Below are 22,160 nucleotides of genomic sequence, written 5' to 3'. Positions count from 1 at the left end.
GAAATTCGCTTAGTCTGCAGGTTTGCTGTGTCGGGGGTATTTTTAATTATAATTGGCACTTTGTGATACATTAATTGGAGTATATACGAATGTTACTGTATCGTTTAAGCGATGTAATGCAAGTTTACAGCTCAACATTTCAAATTTTGATTACATATTAAAAATTTGAACTCACGTCTATTTTTTCCTTAGTAATTTTGAAACATAATTTTGCAAACTTCAGTAGCAAAAAGGTTTTCTAAACATATACATCTTATAACAAAACTAATTTATTGGTATATCAACACTGATTGCATGTCCTCTTCTCGATTTAAAGTGATTCTGATATTTTGATTACACTTTCATTATATTTTGACTCTATTCCAGTAATATGAAACTAGCCTAGGCTGTTTCTGAATTAAGGCACTTTTTGGCATAACCTTTAGAATAAATTTACATATTTGTAATTACTAACAATTAATTATTTCGATAAGTTTAAGGGATTAATCCCCTAAAAGATATTATTATGTTTATTCTTATTTAATAATCTGTTTCTAATTTTCAAATTATTAATTAAATCGGGGCCAAACCTAAAGCAATGCGATTCATTTTTAATACATTTAGAAATTATTCTATTTTTAACAAATGTGTTGCTTAACAATTACCATAGGGTGTAAGGTAAGTTTACTGATGTTGATAAGTATAACTACCATTTAATGCAACAGAAAAAATGCATACTTTACGCATTATCGTTGGTTATGAATTAAGTATAAAAGAATCATTTTTTAAAGTCAATCTTTGCTCGCATTATTTAGTTGTCTTAGAAGTTCATACACATCTAAATCTACTGATTGATATTCCACCACAGCGTCTGCAATTTTCTTCTGTGGAAAAGCTGTTGTCCAAGCGAAAATAATAATGAACGAGCGGCCGACCCTCAGAACAATGGACTGAGGAGGACGGGCAGCAGGTAGGCTGCTGAGCAGCCCAGCCCTACTAGGGGTAGCGTTTCAGGGGGGGACGATTCCGGGGTGTACATAGGTGATGCCTTGCCGGGGAAGACCTTTCCGTTTCTACTTGTTTGAATTAAAATTAATAACATAATTAGTTCATATCAACTAGATTTTGATAAATTACTTGTCAAGCCCTTGGGGGGGAACGATTCCGGTCGCGGACATAGATTTTATACCAGCTGGTTGTCTGGTTTCGTGACGTCACGTTTAGCCTGGGGGGTGATGTTTCCGGGGGCGACCATTCCGGCGACCCGTTAAAAGTGAAGACATCGCTTTCAAAAAATATAATGGCTTGGAAACAGGCAAATTTCGGTTGTGCTAATTGAAAAAATGTCCTCTACCGGAAGTGACTAAATACCAGTACGAGAGAATGACGCGCCAGCCTCCCTAACCTCTTTCTATATTCTAATGGGAATGATTCATGGAATTGCCACTGATTCAGGAATGAGCCTGGAATAACATGTCAGGTGGAAACGTGCATTTGTAAAGGAGTAAACATTTGAATGTCTTCCTGTCTACTTTTTAGAAGTATTAAATAGCTAAAAATGTAAGCATCAATCTTTTTTCCAGGTAAAAGGAAACATCTATTGTTATTTGATTTATTGTTTACACTAAAGCGACATTTAATTTATTTAGCTGTGAATCATTTTTGTTGAAAAAAATCACAGTTGAATGTGGTGCTGTCAAAATTCTATTGTCCCCCTCATTATTTGATGCTATGATCTAGGTGCTATATAAAATATGTTGTATTTTACAATAGGTATTTCCCCCAGTCCGGTTTGTCAAAAAATGAGGTTTTCGTCAGCTGGCGGCCTCAGGCTCTGCTACGCTAATGTTGATCCTAAAACTGGAAACAGATTTAACATGAAGATGCAATGGACCTTTGCCTTCATACAAAGGGCAATTGAAAATGTAAATATTGTACTAGCAACCAGAACCTATCATTTCTGGGCAAACGAGACTTACAAGTAGCCTCAACGCTGTTATTGTACAAAGTAGAGTTACAAATCCTGATCTCTGTTGCAGGCATGTCCGTCGGCTTCGTCTGCGGCCTAGGCATCACAGCAGGCGCTCATCGACTCTGGGCACACAAGGCCTACAAGGCCAAATGGCCTCTACGTCTGCTGTTGGCCTTCTTCCAGACAGTGGCCTTCCAGAACCACATTTACGAGTGGGTTCGCGACCACCGTGTTCACCACAAGTTCACCGACACCAACGCCGACCCGCACAACTCCAGGAGGGGGTTCTTCTTCTCACACATGGGCTGGCTGATGGTCCGCAAGCACAAGGATGTAATTGTCAGGGGCAAGACGGTCGACATGACCGACCTGGAGAAGGACTGGGTGGTGGTGTGGCAGAGGCGGTGAGTGCTATACACCTTGCTGTACAGAAAATACTGATTAAATAAAATTAAATTATTCTACAGTCAACCGGCTATAGTGCTGTCTTCGAAATATATGATGACAGCTGGTTCCCCAAATGGATAAGATTCTGGACCTATTTACCATTGGGCTATCGAATTATGGTGTGTCAAACAAAATATCAAATTAGATGGTAACAAGATTTGGAGCGATCTAGTTTCAAAACTATGTAAAAACACCAATAACGTAAAAAAATCTAAAAATTACGACTACAACTATAAAAAAGGTTGAAATATAAAAACTCCAGTGCATATAAATAAAATATACGCCATTAAAATAAAGTAATTTAGCGGTTTCTTTAAGTCTTTTGTGGTACATCACAATTTTGGAGATTACTATAATACAGTAAACTCTTGTCAAAACACATTGTAAATTAACAAACCGTACTACGTAAGCATTACTGTATACATTGGACATATTTTTACATTGTGTTTGTCAACGCCAAAGTCTTGAACATGTTTATAAATTAATGTAAGGTTTATTTCCTCCAACTCTGTTGTTTAAATCGTCGATAATTGATACCCCAATGATATTTAAACCGAGTAGAGAAATCAACCTTTACAGAATCAGCTTGGTCTCCTTTATTCAAAAACTTTTTCGACGCAAACTCTTTAAAGTTGTACCATAGATCCTTGAACATCCTTTGTTGTATTTTAACTTCAGGACCTGCAGCGATTACATAAACCCGACTCGCTAAAGAAACATCCTTCAGATTGTTGACCCATTACTTAAACGAAAGTACTCCAATATCTCGCACTTTGGTGAAAGGGCTCCGTAGCCAAGGGTCAAACTGTTTACTGACTTCCAAGGCCTCATTATTTATAACTAGAGCCATCCGCGAGAATAACTCGACCGGGAGCTGTAAATACTTAACAAACATATGCTGAGGAATAATCGCTACGAGTTTAACTTTTAATGAGTATTACGAATAAACATAGATTTACCTTGATCTAATGCTATTCAACCACTATCAATCTGTTGGCGATAAACATTTTAAAAGATTGACGATTGAGGTTTTTAAATATTGGTGGAATAAATTAAATTTTTCTTACAGTCACCCGACAAAGTTGGCTTCCTTGTACTGTTTATAGTACAGAAAGCTGCTAATTGCTGCATTTACTTACTTGCCGCATACCTTTTACTTTGTAGCACACCAGTATTACAACCAAACAACAAAAACAGCGAGCTTTTATTATGCATGTAATCCATGTACGCTTGGAAATAGGTTTGCAACTCCAATACTACGACTATGATCAGCTGGTGCATCGTTTCCCATTTCGTCCAATGTTTGGATTTAACCTAACCTAAAAACTTGTCGTACAGTGTTTGAAAGACTAACTATTCATATGATTCATAATAACTGTAAGAAAAATATAATGTGTAACACGAGTACAAACTGTTTTTGCTGCCACGTTGGCTGTTCGTTACTAAGGTGAACCCATTAATATTGAGGTTTCTAATTTTTTTCCTTTGGATCCATCACCGAACAAATCTGCTGAGATTAGGTCTAAAAGTGTGTGTAAAATTCAGTCTAAGATGACTTTTTATGAATAACGATTTTATAAAGCTGTTGGGAATTCGCTTAGTCTACTTGGTTTACTTGGTCGCTTGGTTTACTTTTGTGGGGATATCTTAAAACTTTACCTTTCCTCCGAACACAGTGACTCGCTTTAACACAAATAATCATTATAAAAAGTAGTTGAATCTTGGCCGGCGATCCAAATTATCTCAGTAATAAATATTGAGAACTTACTCACTTTTGAGCACTTAACCCCTAATAGCATTCATAATCTTTAACACTTTTTTCAGACTATTCTTTCCATCCTTATGTATAATTTTCTCGTTTTTATACACTTTATTGACACTATCTTTCCAATATTTAACACCCTTGCTTTCCTTTTCTACATTCCTTCTAATTTATTTACAGCTTAGTTCCAATCCATCCTTGCTCTCCTTACTTACTTGTCCTTGCTTTCTCATTTACTAGCTTTGTTTATAGTTTCACTTCCTCTCCTTATTAAATTTCCTTATTGAAATATTAAATTTCATTACGTTTTTATGTACATTCATTGTAGGATTGCTTCATTCTTCCTATTCACTTCATTACTGCAGATTATTACAATTCTTTTATGCAACCCCTTATATAAGCCATTATGAATCATTTAATGCAATACCCTTTGCAGATTACCACGAGTAACTTTATTCATGTTGCAGATTATATCTGCTCCTGCTGCCTATTTGCTGTTTCGCGCTGCCCACCTGGATACCCATGCATTTCTGGGGCGAATCGTTCTGGACGGCATGGAACCTCAACATCTTGCGGTACACCCTGAGTCTTAACGGAACATGGCTTGTCAACAGCGCTGCTCACATCTGGGGCATGAAACCTTACGACAGGTCAGTCGTTAAAGAAAGTAAAAAAAAAGTAAAGTAAAGTCGCCAGAAAGTTTAGGATGTTCAATAGTTGGCGTGGTTTAATGTGGATGTATTGGGATTTATTTCAAAATTTATTGTACTTGGGTTTATTGAGCTATACACGTGGAAAATGTGTACATAGCAAAAAATATTGATGAACATAAATTTAAAATAAAGGGTTACAATAGGAAACAATTTTTTTTTTGTATTTTGAATAGGTATTTATGTTTGAAGCAGCTTGAATTTAGCATTATTGCATTTGCTCAAATAATTTAAGTTGGTGTTGAACGTGGCCTCTTTGACTATGATCTTTGTGATTTAGAATTGGGATAAATATTCAGATTGATGTTAAAAGGTAGGGATACTCAAAACACCTCACTGTACACTTAGAGCTGACTTAAGCAAAAATAAATAGATCTAATGAATCCTATGGTATCAAAAACCTTTGTCAGATCCCTATCAAATTGAGAAACTTTCAAGCTGTTCAGGTAGTTAGGACTTTTAACCATACTAAAATTGTAAGACTACATCACACAGTAACTCTTCAATAACCGATGTGACTTTTCCCTCCAGAACTATCAGTCCGACAGAGAACGCGTCCGTGGCTCTGCTCGCTCTGGGTGAAGGATGGCACAACTACCATCACGCGTTCCCCTGGGACTACAAGGCTGCCGAACTGGGCAACTACACCCTCAACTTCACCACCATGTTTCTGGACGTCTGTGCGAGGCTGGGCCTGGCCTACGACCTGAAAAAGGCCTCTGACGAGCTGGTGAGGAAGAGGATCCTGCGGACAGGAGACGGCAGTCATAAGATCAGTCATGAGCACAGTCATGAGGGCGAGGTGAGGATTGGGTAGTGCTGGGTGTTGTGGATTTGGGGTATTTGGTAAATAAGTAGAAAATTGACTAAGTAAAAAGAAAAGTAATTAAAAAATCACATTTTGGATCCAAGTATTACGAAAGACTTAATAGGGAATAGTGGTCGAAGTAAGGGGACAAGCTTGTCTAGTATTAAAGCTGGGACTTCAGTTTCTGAGGTCGCGGGTTCAAATATCGCAAATCACCAATGGATTTTATCTAAGTGATAATGCCACAACCCCTCTACGAATAGCCTGAAGTAATTTGTAAAATAGATCCGGGTTAGAACCTAGCGTCCTAGGATGCCCTTACACCCCTAGTGGGACATAAAAAATTGGCTAAGGGTGGTCAAAATAAAATTGTTTACTTTGCAAAGTAGGCTCTACTGTTTAGTAGAGTACATAGTATTCTATAGTCCCGGGTTCGGCCCCTGGCTAAAGCTGTTAGCGAATCGATCTTCAACAAACAAAATCTTAAAAAAAAAAATAATTAAAGACATCTTTATACTGTATAGAGTTTCTTTGTAAGATAAAAACACTCAACGTACATGTCTTAAATATAATTTTGCTGGAATATGTCATTGTTTGGAGTATAGCGATCTAGTATCATGATTTTAAAAAATTGCTTTTAACAATTTTTTGTGAGTAAAATTCTTAGTTAAAAGTTCAACTACAATTTTTTCCAATGTTTTATTAAAACTCATGAAATGAAATGAAAATCGTCTTTAAAAACTCATTATGCTGAGTGGATATATTCGTTTTGGGTCCCCCTGGACCCAAAAAAGTGGTTTTCGAAGTGATGTCTGTGTGTGTGTGTGTGTGTGTGTGTGCGTGTGTGTGTCTGTGTGTCTGGATGTGTATAGAGCTAGAGACCACACCTGTGGTCCGATTTTGATGAAATTTGATAAGTAGGTTCTAATCCATGGTATCTCCAGGCGTTTTTTCATTTTTTTGAAATTTTTATTTTTAATGGGGATTTTCCCATAAAAAACTGGAAAAATCGAATTTTCTCAAAAACGGCCCGAACGATTTTGATAAAAATTTAGTATGTTGTAGCCCTTTTAAATCTGAACTAAATGGTACAAATCCCATATCTGTAAAAATTATGGTTCAAAAGTTATGGTCAAATATGTTATTTTCCCATAAAAACCCCATAAAAAATTAAAAATAGGATTACAGAAAAAAAATCCAGCTTTGATTTAACATTGTATGTTATAGTCCTTACAGTTTTAATAGTCTTTTTTAATTTTTTAGAAATTTTTATTTTTAATGGGGATTTTCCCATAAAACCCCATAAAATAACGGAAAAATATGATTTTCCCAAAAATGGTCCGAACGATTTTGATAAAAATTTAGTATGTTATAGTCCTTTATATTCTGAACAAAATGGTACAAATCCAATTTCTGTAAAAATTATGGTTCAAAAGTTATTGTAAATTATGTCATTTTCCCATAAAACCCCCCATAAAATAACAGAACAATCGGATTTCCCAAAAATGGCCCGAACGATTTTGATAAAATTTAGCATGTTATAGTCCTTTAAATTCTGAACAAAATTGTACAAATCCCATTTGCGTATATTTACTCTCACTACTGACACATGATAAAGGTTGTTGACAAACTTATGGGAGAAAGTATGTGTCAGAATGCTGATACCGTTTATTAAACATCATTTGGATAAGCATACTTAACCAAGCCTAGTTTAGTATGTTTTTGTAATAATTTCTTCCTGAATGCAATATTTTTATTCGGTGTTTTTTACAGGTTTGGGGATGGGGAGACAAAGACATGGACGAAAGTGAGAAAAACCTCGTCGACGTGGTAAACCCGGCAAAAGAAGAATAAGAATAAACAACACAACGTGTAAATACGTCACCTTGGCAGGTCGACACCAAATCTAAGTCAAACTTGGAGAATTCATTTCGAGAAGTTCGGTTTTCCAAAGTTTTTCAACTGGCTCTCAAATTGTGTGTTATGTTTCAGTATTGCTTAACTGTTAGATTAGTTTTAGAACGTGTACATATTTTGAGACTATGGGCAAGATATTAAAATTTATCTATTAAAATCTACTATATCGTAATACTTTTCTCAACTTGTTTGAATTTTGTAAATATTTAAATTACACTGTCACAATCACTTTCTTAATATTTCTGAAATGTTTATTGATTAATTATTTATTTTTGTTGATGAGTTAATCTTGTTTAAACTAGTTGTATAATATCTCCAATGATATCGGAAAATAAATGGTTACTTATTGTTTTAGGAAGAATCACTCCATAGTGATGTTTTCACTTTTGTCTTATTATTTTCTTCTTTCGGGCATTCATAATTAATTGCCAGCTGTTATTTATTGCTTTAAGTTTATTTCTTGTCATTATTGGTATTTTATTTTCAGCCTTAAATATGCGAGCTGATGTAATAAGTGTGAATTATTTTTAATGTTGTAGTTGTAGTCTGTTTCAACTGTTATTTAAATAAACTTTTTCGTTTTAAATGCTGTGGTGTTTTAAGTATTATTATTATCCTTGCAAGCAATACACTTGTTTTTAAATATCAATCATTGTTTTTAGGAGAAAAATAAAATATTATATTATTTATTTACCTGAGTTTCCTATATCAAATAACATTTTATTAGCTGCATAAAGTTTTTTTTTTATTTATATATTGAAGATCAACAAAAGTCAAAGTTTGATTTCATTAATTGACCACATTGATTTTATTTTATCTTTTATTCCAACCATAAATTAAAAATAGAATGTTAATAAAGCCTTTGACTATTAAATTAAAACAACAATATCCAATATATATATATGTATAATGACTTTATACTTTATCGAAAGATGTACATCTATCTATATATATAATACGCTAAGCCGATTTTTGTAAACAGAACTCCTCCCTCATTTTTGGACCGATTTTGATGATTAAAGTGTCAAATGAATGGCCCTGATCTGTAGTTTTGCAAAGTTTTTTTTCGTTTTTTGAAATCTATATTAGTTTGGGCAGGATCTTCCATCAAAGTTGGATTTTCTCCCATAAGATTAACATGGGGGAATCTAAATATTTAATTGGAAACTTTGTCTCCATTAATTTGAGAGAACGACTGGGCGTAGAAACTTGGTAGAGGTGTCCAAAGAAAGGTCTTGGTCTCTAGATGAGTTACCTAAAGAAAAACTAAGTGAATCCCGTTAGGGCTCTGCCCCAGAAGCCCTTAAAGATCCCTCCACAGATTTGTTTACATTTTGTCCATGTGGATAATACTTTTTAATGAAACAGCTGTTAATTTTTGAATTGTATTTTAAACAACACACATTTATTGGGAGTTACTGAATTGTCCAAAAGAAGTATTTGCAATGTTATTTTCTGATTTTAAAATTGATTTTCTTCTGTATCATGTCATATTTTGCAATATAACGTTCCATTACGAAATCAATGGAAAATCCTTTTATAACAGTAACTCTTATTTAAAAATAATTATTTCTTATTGAACTATCTTATATCTATTGTACGGGTTGGTGTCTGCCTTTTTCACCACTTTTGGCTATATTTTATCATATTATTCTAGACAGATCATCATAGGTTCGTTAGATTATTGACATACATGTTTTCAATCATTGGAAAAATCTTCGATTGTGTAATACAATACAAAATAATACAAGTGCAGAAGTGTCTTTTAGCTTTAACATAACCCCACAACCGATTTCTCGAAACTATACTAGAGGGTAATACAATGGCACAGAAGAACGATATGAACTGATGCGACGTGACGAAGGAAAAATCAAACTTACACTGTGACGGATGGACCTCCCTTTCAAGTTAGAACGTGTTTCCTCAACAAGAAGATATTTTCTCTCAAATAAAATTATAGATTAATCTTTATTACACTGATGAAATCGGGGAAGTTTTTAACTACTAAAAAAGATCCACCAATACGGTTTTAATACTATTTAAAGGTTCTTCCAAAGTATAGGAAATATCTTATTTGTTGAATGATCTACCATATTTGGTAAACAACGCAATTAATATTATTATTGTTTTTACACTTATTACTCTTTAAACAATGCTAAATGCTCAAAATATGTATAATTTCTCTCAATTTATCGCAGTTAGATGAATTAGCGTAAGCCTTGAAAGTAACCGTCGATTTCGACGGGTTTTACCTAGTCATGTATAATGACTCCAATCTATACTATTATATAATAATCTAATGGTGTCTGTCTGTATGTGTATTACTAATAGGCTCAAAAACTACTGAACCGACTGGGCTTAAATTTTACAATAATATAGCTACCATACCAAGGACCATTATAGGACTATTCACACTTTGATACTGACCATGGGCTTTGCCCCTTTGGCTTTAAAACTTCTGAGGTGAGGATTTTAAAAGTAAATATTGATTTGTCTCCATGGCTGCGATGAGAACACTAATAATGTTTGTTTACATTTGCTTTGACATTTCAATTTAAACAAGAAGAACTGCTAAATTGCATATTTCACAATTTCAGACAGCTGATACAAAGAAATTAATTATAATATTTTCCATAACTATATATGATGTATATTTTAATCTTAAGTTTTATCATGGATTATTTATTCTAAAACTATGTCAATGATTACAAAAAAGATTCTATAACCGTTGCTGTATCAACTCCGGCTCTGCTTTGGATTTTTTAAAGCGTCTTAAGTTATGAAAATAATGTAATTGGTATGTTTTCATGGAAACAGTATGAAAATTACAGTGTATAGATGGTTTGTATGAATTTGGAGGATTTTTTTTATGAATTCGAGCTGCTTAAAATGTGTTGGATAAACAACTTGAACTTCACATAGATTTTTTTATATTTAGGTAAATTTAGTAGTTGTGTTTCACTACACCACTGATTAAATCAAACTAAGGAAAATATCATAAAACTTAGCTGTACACAGTGTTCTTTTGTTTCTAAAATCAATAAAATATTTGTTATTATGTTTACTTAATGGTAAGTGTGAAAATGTAAAGGCAGTAGACTATGGAACTAAATAAAAGAACTGGCTTCTATATTATGTTGTTCGTTGAATTGTTTTTAGAGAAAAATAATAGATGCAATGAAACATATACCTAATGCCTATTACTATTAATGTTTTTGTCCTCTGATGTTTTGATAATAATTAGTTTTGTCTGCCATCTTAAACGCTCAATTTCATTTGTAAATTTTCATTTTCATTTTCATTTTTATTAAACGGCAAACACCATTTTACAAGTGGGTTTAACAAGATTACATTATACATTGTGCATTATACATACATACCAACGACAGAGCCATTTGAAAATGAGCGAAAAACAGTTTCCAGCTTGATGCTGAAATTAAATAATATGTACTAAAGATATAAAACAAATGTGTTAAGAATGTGGATGGGTTTGTTTACTTTGGGGCAGAGCTGAATAGCAAAAACACTGTTGCACAAAAAATCACAAACTGAATCATGGCTGGTAACAGAGCCTCAAATCCAATCTGATGACCCCCAAGACAAAGATGAAGGTATTCAAAACTCTAATTAGGTCTGTTGTTATGTACAGTGCAGAAACCTGGTCCCTTTCCACATTGAGCACAAAGGCCATTAGGGTTGAATTTTGTTGTAAAAGCATTGGCGGATGTGTATATTTTATACAACAGATTTTAAAATCAAAATGTTTATATTTCAGGTCCTCTTCCCGTTGCAAAGCACGGGTACAAAAGCAAGTATATGTATAATGACTTTGTTAAGACAGCTGTGTACATTGTGTAAGATCCATTGTTGTGGGATACAGTATTTTAAGCTGAATATGAAAAAGGGCTTTTTTAATTGTTACTGACTAAGGCCATCTAATGTAAGCCATTTAACTTTTATCGTAATGTGACTTTTGTTAGATTCATTGAACAGTTGTATTCAAAATTATTTTCAAATCATTGCTTTATTCGCTCTCCACTTTACTGACTGTAGGTGATTGTTGTCTGAAGACAGCACAACGGAAGCTCGTATGCGGGTTGCTGTTTTGTTTGGCTGGTTGAATCTCACTTTTTACGTTTCCTTTCTCACGCAAGAAACAAAAAAATCATGGTAGGTTTCGCAATTTAATATGGAAACAGGAACGGGATGCTTATATTGACAATCGAGAAGATTGATTAAAAAGTCTAGTGGAAAATAGAGAGACATCAATATACTAAGATACCAAATATTCATAAGCTACGCTTTAGAAAAATATGAAGTAACAAAATGTGTTGCTAAATTATACCTTTGACTTTGGCATACTGAAGTTGTATCAATAGTCGAAGAATTTTTTCTATCAAAACCAGCGTCTGTTAAAGACAATGATACACTAGCTTATTAAAACCACAACTGTAAGAGGGTATCTAGAAAAGAATGATACAGGAGTTTGGTATTGTGTGGTGAGCTGTCATAACAAAAATATAAAACCCCCGCCGCAGCAAAACTGCAGACTCATTACAGATTATTTTCTATTTACATATCATTCATTTTGATGAGTACTTACGTTTGCTGCTACAGGGAAGAAGATAGGGGGTTTTATTGAAATATTGATAGCTTAGTATGAAGTAAACAAAATTTCCAAATTTCATTAAAACATGTCCATAGACAAGCAAGCTACAACAGTTTATTTATTCTCCATAAGAATAACATGGTATTTTTAAATTTACACTTTTTTGAGATTTTTCCGTAGCCGTTAGACATACAACAATGCTTCAATATACTAGATTATTTGTTTTTTTAATTGTACAAAATGGTTTGGAAAGAAATTGCAAACTTTTTAGTTTTCAGGGTGAAAAATGAGAAAACCCCATAAACCCCCTATGAACCCCTGATTCCATAGTTCGATCATGCTGGTTCGCAAACTCGATCGAATAAAAGTAGGTTTACACGTTTATACCACATTTCATCAAAATCGGACCATTTTTGCTCGAGTTATCGTGCTAACGAGTTATATATGAATTTGAACGAATTGTGTTTTTGGCCTCTGGAGACTTCAAAATGAAAAAAAATTAATCGGTCACGGGTCCAGGACTTACCTACAGTAATAGCTACACACCGAATTCGAGTAAAATTGTTAATTTATAAATATCTACATACCAAGAGAGTCAACTGGGGTCTGCTGATATAATTTTACAATTAATTCAATTAGGTTCCTAAACAGTAAAAACCCTACTAGTAACCATTAAAGAAATTCAGGATCCATCAACATGTAATTATCTTTCTATGAAAACTACTTAAATAAAATCCTTTGGGTTAATTGTGTTCAATACCAGTAAAAGCTATTCAAAAGTGCTAAAGATTCTCGACTCCCTTTAAAATTTATTGGAAATCATAGATTATACATGATTTCGCAATAATAAACACAATTATTACAATAAAATTCATATTACAGAAGTAGAAAGAGATTATATAAGAGACCAAATCTTTCGGTGGACAATATTATCAAGGTTATACTCCAAGTGAATTTAGATGTGCAAACGTCTAATCAGTGGCTTTATGAGCCTTTCTTGGAAATAAATCCGTCAGAGGATGTGGCTCATTATAACCTCGTACGCAAGTTTCTACTTCGTACTATTGTAGCAGCTTCCAAGAAATGTAGGCCTAACGTTGCGAAATAGCTGGAACCGATTGCAAATTAATAACTATCTTGGATTAAGATATGGTTAAATATGTATTGCAAAGTTTTGTTTTACAAACGTAGGACCGTTTGTAAATTTGTAAACGTTTGTAAATTTGAAGCACAATTTCCTAACATAATGACAAATTTTAACTAACAATTTTATAAAATATGAACAAATTTGAAGTGTCCCTCATCACTAGGGCGCAATGTCTCTTTTCGAATCAAGGACAAACTTATTTAGAATCAAAAATACACTTTTGGCCTGTGATATGGAACACTGTATATTTCTTTTGAAACTGCACCACTCATTAAGCTAATTTAACAATTTACTAAGCTAATATTTTCAATCGTGTCCCTTTATAATTTTTAACTCTAAAAATAGGAGGATATTTTTTTATATACTGCATAACTATAAACAAAAAGCTGTTTACTGAGGAATGACACTATTTTGTTAGTGACAAACGTCTAAAACCAATGTTATCTTGGCTGCACTTTTTAGGTCCTACGCTCGTTCGAATGAAAATGTCGATCAATATATCTATTATTCGATATATCGTTTGGTTAGTTAGGTAAGGTTAATCTAACCTAATTAACCAAACGATATATCGAATGAAACAATCGAATACGAATAATCAATATTTTCATTCGAATGAGTGTAGGACCTAAAGTAAAGTGCAGCCATTCTTTCTTTTCAAAGATAATGTTTTGTTGAACAGTATTGGGTGAATAAAATCAGGGTACTAATTTGCAAACTTGATTATACTGTAAATCTACAGCTTAAACAGTGATATACCTACCTCAACAAGGACACGGTCATCAATAAAAGAAGCCTGTTTCAAACTGTTTTGTCTCTTGTTTACAACCTATCTGTGGTTAAACATTCAACCGAACGATCAGCTGATTACATTTCACAGCTGACCCCGTTATAAAGAAAGTCGGCCAGCATCAATGGATCTTTGAATGTGAACTATAGAAATCAACCAAAGGCTATGGGGGGGGGGGGCGAAGCCCTAAACTAAATGACTTAGCAAATTTCCATATACGGAAGTAGCTATTACCGTAGGTGGCACGGTAAGACCTACGCGCGGGACAGATTTACTTTTTACTTTCTCCCCCTATACCATAGTATATGGAGAAAGTATTGTTTTCGTCAAAAATTCGAGTTTGAGTTTTGAGTGGATATATTCGTTTTGGGTCCCCCTGGACCCAAAAAAGTGGTTTTCAAAGTGATGTCTGTGTGTGTGTGTGTGTGTGTGTCTGTGTGTCCGTGTGTCTGTGTGTCTGTGTGTCTGGATGTGTACAGAGCTAGAGACTACACCTGTGGTCCGATTTCGATTAAATTTGGTATGTAGGTTCTAATTCATGGTATCTCCAGGCGTTTTTTTCATTTTTTTGAAATTTTGATTTTTAATGGGGATTTTCCCATAAAAACCGGAAAAATCAGATTTTCCCAAAAATGGCCCGAACGATTTTGATAAAAATTTAGTATGTTATAGTCCTTTATATTCTGAACAAAATGGTACAAATCCCATCTCTGTAAAAACTACGGTTCAAAAGTTATTGTAAATTATGTTATTTTCCCATTAAAACCCCACAAAATAACGGAAAATCACATTTTCCCAAAATTGGCTCGAACGATTTTGATAAAAATGTAGTATGTTATAGTCCTTTAAATTCTGAAGAAAATCTTACAAATCCCATTTCCGTATATTTACTCTCACCGCTTACACATGATAAAGGTTGTTGACAAACTTATGGGAGAAAGTATGTGTCAGAATGCTGATACCGTTTATTTTATTTGGTTGTCCCCAGAGGCCAAAAACACGATTCGTTTAAATTTGTATATATGTTGTACATATACACACATATATATAGATGTCCGTGAACAAGATAACTTGAGTAAATGTTGTCCGATTTTTATGAAATTTGGTTTTGAAGGTGTATAAGGCGGGATAAACTTGAATGAGTTCGCGATCCAGCATGATCGGACCATGGGAACGGGGTTTTATGAGATAAAATATGATTTCTCATTTTGACCCTCAAAACATAAAATTCCCCAACTTCTCTCTATACCTTCTTAAAGAGCTTAAAAAATAATTCAGTACATCAAAGTGTTTTGTACGGTTATTGGTTACGGAGAAAGATCCAAAAATTGTTAATATAAAATTCCCATGTTATTCTTATGGAGAATATTGCAAAACGTTGTAGTTTGCTTGCTTATATATATATATTTTAATAAAACTTGGCAAATTTATAGATTTTTTACTTAGTTATAATTATTTTACTTAAAAACACACTTTATTAGTTTCCTTGTTGCAGCAAAACTAGGTACTCGTTAAACCTAATTTATTTAAATAGATTAATTGAAAATCATTTCAGGCAAATCGAAATTCACTTAGACGGCAGGTTTGCTGCGGCGGGGGTATTTAGCTACCGCTTGTCCCTCCGCTAGATCATAAGCTATAAAATTGCATCAAAATCGTAAAAATCAGTGAAGTAGGACGGGTGAAAGGGATGTTACAGAGGAAATATATCTTGTTTAAAGTTTATAGATAAATATATACTGTATATATTTTGTCCAGAAAAACCTTTAAGCAAAATTAAGTGGAATCGTCTTCAACAAACGAACAATCTCCAACAAATAACAAAAACATTTTTCAGACTATTAAAACGTTTTCAATTACTGACGTAGGCTAGTTAAACGAATATGATATTTGGAAAAAAGTAAGGTCCTTATTACTTAGGAGGAAGCAATAAGATATTTAAAATAACAGATTAGAATGAATTCCAATATTATCATTATTAAATTTTGTGAATTACACAATTCACCTAAACCAAAATTATAATTTGATTGCGTAGGCCTAATATTTTTGTACAAAAAAGTGGAAAAACTTTACAAGTACAGAAATGAGCAGTCGATGCCCTTGATTCTGATTCTAGTTTATCCTAGGGATAAAGAGAACCTTCAATAGTACTGCAACGCATGTGTTTCCAACAATCGTTTAGCAGGAGGATAACGAAAATAATTTTGAAATTTGGTAAATCAGTAAGGAGATTTCTTCTCATTAGGTTACTTTTGTTCGATGATAACTTTCGATGATAGCATTCCTACTTATATCCTATATATTTCTAACAATTATCTCCATCCCTCCTAAAGTTTGTTAAAATTATGTTCACCTTAAAAAAAATTTAATTTTTTGCTTGGTTAAATGATTATCAACAAACTTGTTGTTCCACCCCTACGTTTTCATCCCTTGTGAATCACCATGTTCTGAGGCCTCTGATTGGCTGGCGCTAAGTGTCGGTGAAGGGGGGAGGGATGACAACCCCGTAGTACGATGGTCCATTCATCAGTTCATTCATCCGTCTCTCGTAGTATCGTAGTAGTGAGTTGTGAATGAAAATGTACAGACCGATAGTGATGTGTGCGCTTTACGCGAGTTTCATGGCCAACGCCAAGTCCGGCCTTACATGGTGAGTCTTTACAAGCTATTTATTTTATTTACCTTCCTGTGCTTTTGATTTATGTTGAACTAGCAGAGTACCCGTCCTTCGTACGGGGCTGGAATATAAGTATAAAATGCTTATTGCAGTTATACTCAAGCTTTGCGTTTGCAATAAGGGAGGACACAGTTAATTAAAATTTGCTTTTTTAAATTTACAGTATTCTATAGTATTACACATCTACCATAGCCATAATGTTCTACCACTTCACTAGCTGAACAATAGAGACAAATAAATTATGAACAATTCGCAAAATATCACAAATTATTCATGAAATGAAAAATATAAATATAACTGTAAACAATCCTGCTTTGACAGTTCTCATTGCGAATCACAGTTTTTGGTTGCTGCTTAGTTCAAATTAGCTGTTTTCATAAATGCAAAAAAATATAGTGCTGCACCCTGTTGGTAAACTTATAACTTTTTAATGCTTTTACATATCATAGAACCAACTTTTTTAGTTGAAACAGCTGACTAAATTCTTTAATTCCCTTTAAATATGAATACTCATAAGGTTAACATGGGGATTACAGAGCCACTGGGGCGGAGCCCGTAAGGATTTTTGAGATAAGAATATGTCTATCTGTTAATCGGGAATGTAAGCTATCATCATGCCAAATTTCAGCCCAATCCGTCCAGTGGTTTATGCATGATTGAACTTCAAACACACAAACAAACAAACACACAAACTTTCACATTTATAATATTAGTAAGATTTGTGAAAATCTTCATTGCAGAGCTGAAAACTAAATATTTTATGAAGTTTTAATTGTGTAATAGTTGGTTTAGCCATGCTTTACTTAAGGCTGAAGACACAATACATAAATATTTAGATGTTTAAAGTTTTCTAAAGAAATTTAAAGAAACGACAAGTTAACGATACACAGGGTTAAAGTTTCTTAAATTACCGATGTCTTAGAATCACGATTCATTATAAAACTGTGGTAATTTGAATTAATGCTCATAGCCACTAGGATTTAACTGTGATTTTGTTGGATACTAAAATAGGCCTACTTTGAAACTGACTCACGTAAATATCTGTATCTGTTTTAATATTATTATTACAATTAATGAAATTAACCGAAAGAAATCGTAGGATGTTTTTGGGTACTGTAGTAGCACGAAGTATAAGTTTATTTGATGCGTTATTTTAGTTCATTGCGTAAAAAAAAGTTTAAAGCATTCCCATATCATTGAATGTCTTCTGATCTAATATATCATGTACCATAACCTTAACACACGGATATTAGAACATATCACGAACAGATAAATGAACAAGTAAATCGGTCCTGGGCCTTCCGTTCCCTTATTTAATCTCTAGTGCGCCAGGTGGTTCATAAACTTGTTTAATAAAGTTTGATTTTATTTTGATTTATTGTAATAATAAATGCACTTAAGGTGACCAGGACTGCTTTCATAGCAGTGAAAGCCAGTTGAGCGGAGCGATCAGGTTTCATGGATTTTAATAAAGCAATAAATTAAAACAATGTTTATAGATATAGGCTAATACAACTATTTCACCAATTAAACTTATCAGTTTGTCTCAGAGCATCAACATCTATAACAAGTTTCATAGTAAAGATGTGGACATTACATATCTTTTGTATTGATTTATTTTTGCTTGGTAATATCATCAAGCAAAATATTATCAGCAAGCTTTGGTTGAAAATGACCAATTGACAGATTTGGCAGTTCAGGCAAAAATAATCCTACATGGATCGATATGTTTAGCATAGATATAATTTTGAGAATTAAAACTTGCCTGCTTTGAGAGAATTTAACGAATAGTTTTCACCATACCTTATAAGGTATGTTTTCTTTAATTTTGTACATATGAAAAGCATTGTTTTCAATTGTGTCGAACGGATCTAAAATGTCACCAGTGCAAAAATGGGAAAACATAGAAAAGTCATAAAACTCATTGACATGGATCACAAAAACTTAAATATCTCATTTCTTTATGAACCAATTTATCAATATAAATACCATTACATTGCTAAACTAAACAATCAAACGAAATTGAGAGAAACATATTTTAAAACGTTTTTATTAGCTCACTTTCTTGTCCGGTACAAATTTTGAAATCAATATTATACTAACTTCCTGATGAGCTAGAGACTTGAAACTTGAAACATAGCTCACGGATGGAAGACAATGCAATATTATATCATTTAAATTTCATATTTCCCTTGGGCTACGCCCCATGGGCTTGTTTTTATTAAATCGCTTTCTTGCAAATTTTGATACTTCCCGATGAGCTAGAGACTTGAAATTTGAAACATAGCTCATAAATGAATGACAATGCAATATTATATCATTTAATTTTCATATTTCCCTTGGACAACGCCCCCTGGGCTTGTTTTTATTAGCTCGCTTTCCTACAATTTTTTTATCAATTTTAAACGAAGTTCCCGATGAGCTAGAGACTTGAAACTTGAAACATAGCTCACAAATGGATGACAATGCAATATTATATAATTTAGTTTTCATATTTCCCTTGGGCTACGCCCTTTTGGCTTCCAAATTTTCCATGTTTACATTGCAAAGAATGTAAACATATAAATTAATTTAAGTCAGCTTTAAACACTTAAATTTGACAGTTAGAAGAGCAGAGGTTAAGAGGTACGGGTTCTGCTCCCGAGATATTCTAAAAATAAACAATCATTTCAAAGTAAAGATAAAAAATCTGATTACAGATCATAAGTTTTTGGGTTTGGTTATGTATTAAGAGGCTATATAAAATAGATTTAACATATTTACACATTAAAGACTAAAAACTATATAACAATTTATAAATAAAAATACTTTTTAAAAATGCCACGTTTTTAAACGCACTAAAAAGTATAAAATAATTTATAAAATGTTGAGAGGATAAATACTTGTAAGATTTAAAACGAAAAACGTGGGGCGCATGCAATAGATCATAATAGTTCAATAGGTGAAGTTAATTGTAAATCAGCATGCGCCCCACGTTTTTCGTTTTAAATCTTACAAGTATTTATTCTCTCAACATTTTATAAATTATTTTATAGGGGAGACTGGGGTAATGGAGGTCATGGGGTAATAAGGGTCACTCAAATATTTGAAAATTTAGGTAACGTAGATTGCTTCCAGCAGGTGCTGCTCCTTGGTGGCGGTTTAGGTAACTACTGCCCCGATTCCTGTCAACATACCAGTAGAGACTCGGCCATTGTGAATTAAAAAGAGATTTTGCTCTGTTTCTTATAACTTTTAAGCTGTTTTAAATCAAGTTAATAACTATAAACTAGAACTTTCTTCGCTTGGGAGTGATCATTTTCGAACAAAGGTATGTTCCACTATCCATTTCTGTAGTTGTACGCTTAGGATTAGCTTTATGTTAGTATTTGAGGTTATGTTAAAGAAAATCATGCGTTCGGGGTAATGAGAGTCAGTAGCTTTGGGGGAATGGGGGTCATTAAATTATTATGTTAAATTATGTTAATGTTAAATTATGTTAATTTTGAAAACTTTGACGTTTGATTTTTGTGTTCTAACTGTTATTATGAATTAAATACTTATAAACTGCATTTTTATTCATTATTTTCCATTTTTCCTGTTATGTAATGCAAAATACATTGAATCAAATACTGACTCTCATTACCCCATGAGTGGGGAAATGGCGGTCAAATACATTTTTTTTGTTTATGTTATTTAACTTCAAACATTATTAATCTAGGGCACAATTCTTAGGTTTATGTTGTAGAAAACAATATTTGGAACGTATATATATAACAGTGAAAGCCAATGGATGAAAATCCTTCATCAGTCATACAGCGATTCTCCCTTAGGTGACTCCCATTACCCCAGTCTCCCCTACTTTTTAGTGCGTTTAAAAACGTGGCATTTTTAAAAAGTATTTTTATTTATAAATTATTACTATTCAGGGTGGCGGTTCATCAGTGATAAAATTTTTTTTAAGTACAAAGTGTGATGATGCATTTAAGAGGTTCCAAGTCTAAAAATGGACTTCCCAAAGAATTATTTTTAATTTGTTCTGAAATAACGATGTTTTAAATACAATACAGCAAATTTCTCAAATATCTACAAACGGCTTTGAGTAGATGATGCCATTTTTGTGTTCTACATTAAATTTTGAATGAGAATTTTTGAAAATGATGAAGGATTAATAGTAAAAACTCTTTTGTAAATAGTTCAAAAGATTAAAATGAAGGTATTTTACAAAAATTTTGAAAAACATTCAATCTATTGCATTTTCTACACTCTGTATACAAGAAGATAGAAAAATATGTTAAAAACTGCGGCATTTATAAGGTTTCCAACCATCTGCTTCACCTATAACCATATGTTATGGAGGTTTAGATATGCTTTTTCATCATAATGTCTGGAAAGCAGCCGTTTTTAGTTCTCTGTCAGCAAAATCATCGTATTCGGGTAACTTCAAATAGGGAACAGAAAAAACATAAATTTTGTAGGAAAAAGGTAGGCTTCATAGCTAAAAAGGCTTTTAAGGATTCATTTTTAGGTTAAAGGTTCAAGGATGGTGGGGAAAATATCAGAAGTGTCAAAAATTACCCCTGCTCTGCCCCACAGGCCGTCAAAGATCCAGTCATTTTCTAATGGAAGTACTGCTACAGTGTTTCTATAAACTGAGTTTGAAACTCTCATTTTACACAGCTTTTTGTTGCTATTTGGTCCAAATTGGATCCTATTCCTAATAATATAATTGAGAAAAATTGGATGTATAGCTGGATGGATGTATATGGATGGATGTGACAAGTAAACACGAAAAATAATAAACCGACAGGGTTGTAATTTGCTATGATGATGGCTCACATTCCCGATTAACATATAAACTTATTCTTATCTCAAAACCCTTTCGGGCATTTCGGGGTATACTGTAAGCCTATTCTGCTATGGTCCAAGGGAGACGGGATGGACAGTCGAATGAAGGGGTCCATCATTAGTTGTTTTTTTTTTTTGTAGAGTTCAATTGTAGTGTATATTTTTCATTGATTTATTTTATTTTTTATATTTTTCTAATAAAATATTGTTTTTTTTTTAATTATAAATTAAAATTCCAACTTCAAAGTCTTATTTCAATTTCTGCCTGTCTGTCTGCCACGGCCCAGAGGCATTTTACAAAAATTCGGTGCGGCCTTCCCCTGAAAAACAAGAGCAAGAGCATCAATCGGGATACAAATAGTTCTTTTGTACTCACTGGATTGGCAAAAGTATCTTTAGCCAATAAAATATGACATTACTACTTTTGAAATATAATAATGTATGTTCAAAAACCTAATTTTGGGCGATTTTTGTCAAGATTTCTCTTAATGTTTACCACATACGTCATTAATAAAATA

The 22,160-nt window shown here is 33.3% G+C and overlaps 1 protein-coding gene across 4 annotated transcripts in view; it reads left to right on the top strand.

The window, feature by feature from the left end:
* Positions 1-8,136, top strand: part of LOC128988610 (acyl-CoA Delta-9 desaturase-like) — a 49,220-nt gene extending 41,084 nt beyond the window's left edge. For all 4 annotated transcript variants that reach the window (XM_054410060.1, XM_054410061.1, XM_054410062.1 and 1 more), the window contains exons 3-6: positions 2,019-2,355; positions 4,628-4,810; positions 5,402-5,672; positions 7,452-8,136. In XM_054410060.1, coding sequence (XP_054266035.1) covers positions 2,019-2,355; positions 4,628-4,810; positions 5,402-5,672; positions 7,452-7,532 — 872 coding nt within the window. In that variant the 3' untranslated portion in view covers positions 7,533-8,136. The remainder of the gene's footprint in view (positions 1-2,018; positions 2,356-4,627; positions 4,811-5,401; positions 5,673-7,451) is intronic.
* The last annotated feature ends 14,024 nt before the right edge of the window (positions 8,137-22,160 follow it).

The sequence above is a fragment of the Macrosteles quadrilineatus genome, unplaced genomic scaffold (assembly GCF_028750875.1).
Source record: "Macrosteles quadrilineatus isolate MER2022 unplaced genomic scaffold, UCM_ALF_1.0 Scaffold_3__2_contigs__length_128488019, whole genome shotgun sequence".
In the NCBI taxonomy this organism is placed as follows: domain Eukaryota; kingdom Metazoa; phylum Arthropoda; class Insecta; order Hemiptera; family Cicadellidae; genus Macrosteles; species Macrosteles quadrilineatus.
This window is presented reverse-complemented; position numbering and strand designations above follow the sequence as displayed.